The 7909-nt window shown below is 45.4% G+C and overlaps 1 protein-coding gene across 1 annotated transcript in view; it reads left to right on the forward strand.

The window, feature by feature from the left end:
* The window catches only part of FHAD1 (forkhead associated phosphopeptide binding domain 1), a 38505-nt gene extending 37394 nt beyond the window's left edge, over nucleotides 1-1111 (forward strand). Inside the window, exons 29-30 of the mRNA XM_081921760.1 lie at nucleotides 203-274; nucleotides 913-1111. Of these exons, the coding sequence (XP_081777886.1) occupies nucleotides 203-274; nucleotides 913-1008 (168 nt within the window). The 3' untranslated portion in view covers nucleotides 1009-1111. The remainder of the gene's footprint in view (nucleotides 1-202; nucleotides 275-912) is intronic.
* The last annotated feature ends 6798 nt before the right edge of the window (nucleotides 1112-7909 follow it).

The raw sequence follows: 7909 nt of genomic DNA on the forward strand, positions 1-7909 counted from the left end.
ACACAAGTGTACATTCCTAATTGCTTTAGGCTGCAGTCCTTCACTGACTTACATCTCTGCCAGTTTAACTGAAAACACAGAGACTTATTCCAGCGCACTCAACCAACCCAGCTCGGAGAAAAGCAACGGCTGCATTGTTTCTTAGCTCTGTTGCTTTGCCAGAGAGAGATTTGCCATTTGTTCCTTGCTGTTTCCACCCTAGAATCAGTTAGAGGAGAGGAAGAGTGAGATTTCATCATGTTACGCCTGCACTCTGAAATTCAGGGATAGCAAGGTAGGAAATTGCCTGGCCAGTGTAGTAAGAGTGCCTCTTAGCCGACAAGATATAAATGAAGATAGTTGGATAATATAAGGGGGGGGAGGTCCTGAAGAGCAGGGATGTCATTGGTGGAAACCTGCTTGCTTTTTCAGAAAGCCTTCAACTTTGTTTTGTGTGTTCTTGGCCCACCAAGCTGTTTTCCCCAAACCACACCACTTGCCCCACAACTGGCGTCATATGTGATATCCAGTGTGGGGCAGATAGGAATGCAGCAGCAAGATCGAGCTCCTCGCACATCATCTGATAGGCAAGGATTTTGGTCCTGCTTGGTTTGGGTGTGTGAGTATTTTCCCCGGGAGGAGCCTGCTGGTACGCCCATCCCTGAGTTCATCCGATGATGGGCAGAGAATTTAACCCTGCTTGGTTTGAGTACATCCACAGGGAAGTCACTGGTGTGCTGAGAGCTTGCAGAAAGCAGGACTGAAACCCTTCGAGTTACCATTTGTGGAGAATTCAATCCTACTCGGTTGCTCTTTGCCCATATCCCCGCAAGCTGGTTTTTGACAGGCATTTGACTCACCGTTTTCGCTAAAGTATAAATGTAGAAGCACACACATGTGTTTTGCTCTGTATCTTCCCTTCTCTGTCTACAGATGGCAGCCCCTAAGAAACCATTCCCTGAAAAGCAGGTGGTTGCGGGGCCAGGAGCAGCCTGTAAGAAACGAGTGCACTGCAGCACCTCTGCGTAGGAACAGTTCTGCTTACCCAAGGAAAGCGACAGAGAAGGAAGATTCTGGCCAGCTCCTTATCTAAGCTTGTAAATAGAAGATGCTGCTACAACATTGCATAAAACACCTGGTGTCTTATTATACAGAATTTATTTATATACATATATGTATATGTATAGACTTATTTGTACAGATGATACTCATATATGGTACATTGTATCTTGATTACGAGAAATGTATAGAGACTCAGCTCAAAATTATGTATAAATTCTTAAGATCTTCTGACACCTGTAACAGGGTTTTTTTGTGGGGGAGGGAAGAGAGGTGGATTGTATCCAGTGTTAGTCCTACTCAAGTAGACCCATTGATGGCAGTAGTTATGACTAACCTAGGTCCATGAATTTCAGTGTGTTACTTTTGAGTAGGACTTGGTTGGATGCAACCTTTTGTCCAATCTGGAATCCCATCTTTTGGAATCGTGGACCTGGTTCTTTTGTACATCATCATTTGACAGATTTTATTTATTTATGGAAGGTTGAGCTAGATGATCCTTGAGGTCTCTTCCAAATCTGCCTCCCATCTTAGACGCAGGTTTGCAGGAGTATTTCGGCAAGCATGGGAAAAGGCACCAAGTTAGACAGCAAATGACCAGGACCACAGCTAGCAAAAACAGGAGATACCAAGCTCCCAAAGGAGTAGCTTTGAATGTTGGCTAAATGCTGATCTGGAGTCAACAGTTTTAGTAAGTCCTACAAAGGGAAGGTTTTTCATTCAGAGGCATCTCTACATAAAGTTGGGAAAGTCTTTTGTCCTCAACCCTGAAGAGCCACAACAAGTGCTTTTTTTTCTTAAAAAAAATATTTAGGGGTACTCTTATTTTGACTCCAGAAAATCACCATTTTATAGTTCAAATCAGGAAAAATAAATACAGTAAATGGACAAAAGTACAAAGATTCACAAAATGTTTAGGGCTATGCGTACCCTTGCATACCCCGCCCCCCAAAAAGCATTGGCCACAACCATTGTAGGTAATCCTGAGCAAGATGAATCTACAGTGTGACTTGGTATAAGGAAACTTCCCATGTTCCTAAACTTTGCAAAAGGTGGAAGGGGTTAACTTCCTGTGTTCCTATGCAGGCCGGAGCCTGGTCAGTGCTTGGACAGGAGACCGCCTGGGTACCACGATAAAAGACATGTGGCATACAAAGCACATATAAAAGATGGAACTGTGTCACTGATAACTGTTGCCTTCACAGTTGGGGGAAGCCCAGGGAAAGACCAGGGGAATTGATCTCCTGGGAGAAATCATTAGGATGTTTTACATACAGATGTGCTGATAACCAAGAACCTTTCTGGTTTACTCCAGAGCCCCTTTGGCTACATCTGCATTCTTTCTGCAATATACAAGGGTTTATTTCAGGACAGCACACAACCTTGCACGTCTCCTCTGCCTCGGAACATTTTGCAACAGCCATCCCCATCTGTTCTGTGAAGACTGGTTGGCATCAGATCTTCCCAGTAGAAATTCTGGAGTAATTTGTTCATGTTCCGTTAGCATTAATTACACCCTCCAAAAATAGCCGTTTGCTAGCCCCCGTTAGTTCCCAGCAATTCCGCGAGCTGACCTTGCCGGCAGCCAACTCCTGGCATCTGCGTCTTGAGGCTCTAAGTGAGACATTGACATCATCTCCCTCTTTTGCTGTAGATGAGTTTTGCTCTTCTAATACCAATCAAAATGTTCTCTGATAATTCTGCCATCCATAAAACAATCTGTTACGTTAATGAAAAGCTTCACACTTTCAATTACAGAAAAGGGTTTTCTTCCCATTTTCACTGCCACCACTCCCAGTCATCCATCAAAACAGATTAAACCACCATCCTTAAATAAAATAAAACCCCCCACTCATCCAGATTGGCCTCCTATCATGAAGACAGGGGGGCTTTCTTAGGAAATCACTGACTCTCCAGAACTGCCATGTGGAACCAACCTGTTACCGTCCTCGGTGTTGTCAAAATAGGCAGCAGCAAGCACAAATCAAAGCCATCCAAAGAATGCATATTGCCAGGAATCTCAAAAATACAGCGCCCAAGTTATGAACATTCTGTGAAATCCAGAAAGCCATCATTTAGAAGAGCAAGTCTCCATCTGGACTCAGATCTGTGTGGGTACAAATCTTGGTTTGCCACGATTGCGAAGGGATCAAGCTGTACGATTACAGGGGTGAGCATTTTGCACAAGTCCAAATGGGATTTTTTACTTTTTATTTGCAGATTCCTAAACTGTTTTGCAACCCAAAGTTACCATACCCATGTATAATAAAACCATGATAGACTACAAAAGATGACATAGTAAATTACCTAAAAGCAATAATACTATCTCTACAGTTAATAAATTTAACAAATTAATAAATTTTATTTATATCCCGCCCTCCCCAGCCGAAGCTGGGCTCAGGGCAGCTAACAACAATCAAAATAGTCCAACATTCTAAAACATTCATTATAAAATTAATTAAAATCAAATTAAGATCAAATTAATGGCAACCATCAAGCAAAATTCTGTGCAAATTGCCAGAGGAGGATGTCAGGCTGCGCCCTGACCAAAGGCCTGGTGGAACAGCTCTGTCTTGCAGGCCCTGCGGAAAGATGTACAATTAATTCCGTAAAATGACTCGGCCATCCTTCAGGGAAAGTCTTCTTAAACAAAAATATCTCCAATAGATGTCAAAAACACCAGGCACTTGTCCCCTTTCCATTGGCAACTGATTCCAGAGGGCTGGAGTGGCAATGCTAAAAACCCTTAGGGCACCTCCGGGCAGTACTCATAACAACGCCTTATCAAAGGCTTGTTTCCAGCACAGAGATGGAGAAATATGTCAATTTCATATTATTTCAGTTTCTCATTTTTTCAGTTCCGTTCTTGTTAAGTTCAGTTCTCCACATTTCCACAGCAATTTGCAGCTATTGTTTTTAAGTGTGCACACAAAAAAATAGGTCAGCATTTTAGAGCACATTTCTCCCGAAGGCCTCATTCAGTGTGAAGGCAGTTTCCTAAGTGCCTATATTCCTTCCCCACAAGAAGAAGGAAAGGGGACTTTTACTTTAAGGCTAATAGTGGAACCAGGGGTGGGTGGATTGTTGGGAACCCAGCTGGGGAGGGAAGACATAAACTTCCCCTCCATATGCACTGTGGTCCCAAAGAAAATGGCACCCCTATGTATTTATTATTAATTTTATTTATTTTTTAAGCCCCAATGAAAATCTCCCCTTCTGCACTTACGATTTTTATTTCAATGCACTTTCTAAGGATGCATTTAATGCCCTGTCTTATTTTGACACACTAACAAAAGCATAACAAGGGATACAAAAAGACAAAAGAGAGATTTCTCCGGAGACAAGCATTAAAAAAATCAGGGCTGTCGCTGTCAAATAAGGACATCATGCACAAACAGCCTAAACTATGGTTTTGAACCCTTGAGGCTGGCAGTGCTGCTTCTCCTGCGTGACCCAGCTCTGCCAGGGCAATCAGTATTAAGAATGCCAGCGCTGGGACGTCATAATCCCTTTCACAGCAAAGGCTCCTGTGTCACAAACGGAGGATTATGACTGCTGCAGGGGATTCCAGCGGAAACAGAAGCTGAGCTGGAAAGGAGAAAGCTCATCAGAACTCAGATGTCAGTGGATAGACGAAGCAGAATTTAATGCAATTTGCCTGCCTCTGTTTTGTGTGTCCCCCCCCCCCAGCAAAAACACTTCCCCATCCAAGGAGCCCCCTGCGGTCATTACCACCGCATGCCTTAATGTCACTAAAAAGCCCATTGTGCATGCCCAGATCCACAGTAGAACATGTATCTGGCTGGCTTTGAAGGAGGGTTTGTCCCCCTGCTGCATATCTGCAGTGATTGGAGACTGATACCACTCCGGATGTGGAGACCACAATGACCCCGCAGAAGGTGACTGCAAGCCCAGAGCAGTAATGCATGCAGAGGCTCAACAGCCAGCCTCCTCTGAGCATGTATAATTGTGCTACTGTTAAGGATTATTTGGAAATAAATAATAAAAATACTGTATGTAAATGTCCTTATTTAGATCTATGATGTGGCCACATTTGGAACAGACTGTGTGTGTACAGGTTTGGTTGCTGCCGCTTGAAAAGGTTTATCGTTATTCTTACTTATTGAATTTGCCGTTTGCTTTACCTTGCCCAGCAAGATATGCTAATGTGCACACAACTGCTTTCTACAGAGTAGTTCTGGTGCATCGGTCAGACTTCGATATCTAGAAAAACACCAAAATACCCAGTCAAAATACTCATCTATCATAAAAACTGCAAGCAAGATTTCAATATATCCAGAACTCTTCATCAGGAAAAGCAGTGAAGAAAGGGAAATAAGCAGAAAGCTTTCTTGATGTTGATGCTGCAAAGTCTGCATTTTGTTAGGGACTTAAGACATCATGTAGGAGGAGATTGTAGTCTTAACTGGATTAGTCCAGAATCCATGGTAGGGCAATACCTTTACAGTGGTACCTCGGGTTACAGGCGCTTCAGGTTACAAACTCCGCTAACCCAGAAATAGTACCTTGGGTTAAGAACTTTGCTTCAGGATGAGAACAGAAATCGTGCTCCGGTGGCGCGGCAGCAGCAGGAGGCCCCATTAGCTAAAGTGGTGCTTCAGGTTAAGAAAAGTTTCAGGTTAAGAACGGACCTCCGGAACGAATTAAGTTCTTAACCCGAGGTACCACTGTATTAAGCTAACACTACTTCCTTTGCTTTTTCTGTTACCTAGAAGTTAGGTGTCTGTTGTGACGTTAATCTGATTATTTGGTGAATTAATCAACTAAACTAACAGGGCATCCATCGCTGGCTCCCACTCTGATGTTTGACAGCAAATGAGGGAGAGCACACTGAATCCAGCCCCCCCCACCCCAAATAACCAGGTGAGCAAGTGCGGGGGGGGGGTGCTCCATACTTCCAGCCACTTCTCTCCCTGTAGAGAGACATGTAAGAGATAATGTAAGAAAAGCACACAGATACAGTACTTCATTTATTCTGCAGTTCCGAGTGGAAATGGGTTCTGGCAGAATTGGCCTGAGCCTCCAGGAGCACATTGTGCTGAAAGTGGAAGTGAGAAAGGGTGGCAATCATCCAGGAACCTTTGTGCCCACAAGTATCATGTTAAAATCACATAACTGTACAATTGGAAGGGATGCCATGGGAGCCTGGATAGCTCAGTTGGTTAGACCATGGTGCTGATAACACCAAGTTGCAGGTTCGATCCCTGTATGGACCAGCTGCATATTCCTGCATTGCAGGGGGTTGGACTAGATGATCCTCAGGGTCCCTTCCAACTCTACAGTTCTATGATTCTATGATCTAGTCCAACCCCTGGCAATGCAGGAATCTTGGGGGATCCTGCACTAGAGTATGGAAGCTAGAAAGCTGTGCCAGAGGCATTAATGTTTAGCTGCCCCTCTCAAAAAAAGCACTGATTTTTCAAGTATTCAAACTGAGTCCATGACTCTGCAAGCAATTAATTACCTTTTAAAAAAATTGTTTCACAATCAGGACTGAGGATTCCATTGTAGTTTAAAAGAAATAATTGGGGGGGGGAGCACACGGACAGGGCTTGTAAGCAGTTTTACATCTCTGCGTACTAACACCCGCCCCATCTTCGCCACCTCCCCCCCCACTCCACAAGATGCCCACTGACGAGTCTCCAGACAGATTGTACAAATGTCACGAAGGAAAAGGTCAGCGGATGGTGCTGGCTTGATAATATCTCCTACAAATCTGCTGCTGCTGCTGCATCCCACGGGGCATCTGGTCAGCCAAAGAGGATGCTGAATAGATCGGTCATTGGCCTGATGCAGCAAGCTCATCCCCTGCTCTTAAATGACCTCCGACACTTGTGCATTGCAAGGGACATTCCTCTGAGATTCGCCAACCTGGTTTCCTCCAGATGATCTTGAACACCATCATCTTGACAAATGCCCTACTGGGGTGTGGCTGGTTATTCTTGCTGAGTGAAGGTTGAGGCCTGTGATGAAGAAGGAAGATTCCCTCCTTGATGGTACTGCAACATAGACCAAGATCCGATGGAGAGGATTTCCTGAATGTTCCATCTATACAGAGGCAGCTGCTAGATCAGGCTAGATTGGGCCACTTTAGCCCATTTGAATGTCAGCTCTGGCCCAGCCTGCTCTTCCAAAGAAGCTATGGAGGGATGCTGTGACCTGCCTGCCTCCATCCTGACCCCCCCCCCCCATGCTGCAACCCTCCTCATCAGCCTGGTGGGGTGTCAGCAGCTCCCCCAAATCCTTGCATGCTCTGCCTTGCAAAGAGGTAATTCGTTACTGCACACCTATGGGAAGCAAAACCCAAGACAACGCAATGCCACCCACTCCAAGCACTGCAGCCTGACCCCTATCCACAAGCCCTAGCGGGTTCTGTGGGGCTCCCCTCCATCTTGCACCGGATCCTTTGCACATATCCTTGGGAGCATGCCTGACAGAAAGCCATCACTCCCAAGCAATGCACCCCAGGGTGCGTGTTTAATAGGAAAGCAGTCCCAGAGAATTCAAGGAGGGAGCTCCCTCTCTCCAGAGTCTTGCACTCCATCCCCTACTACGCGCTTACTCGGGAGTAAACCGCAGAGGACGCATTGGAGTCCATCTCCCAAGCACTGCTGCTCACAAGCCCTGGTGGATTTTGTGGGTTCCCCCTCTCTTACCTTCCCTCTCTCCCTCCCTCCATGCACCGCAATCCCCTACACGCTTACTCGGGAGTAAACCGCAGAGGACGCATTGGAGTTCATCCCCCCAGCACTGCTGCCCACAAGCCCAGCTTCCCCCCTCCCTCTCTCCCTCCTTGCACTGCGATTCCCTACAGGCTTACTCGGGAGTAAGCCTTAGCAGAAACCCCCTC

Source organism: Podarcis melisellensis, assembly GCF_964234715.1.
Source record: "Podarcis melisellensis genome assembly, chromosome: 8".
Taxonomy (NCBI): Eukaryota; Metazoa; Chordata; class Lepidosauria; order Squamata; family Lacertidae; genus Podarcis; species Podarcis melisellensis.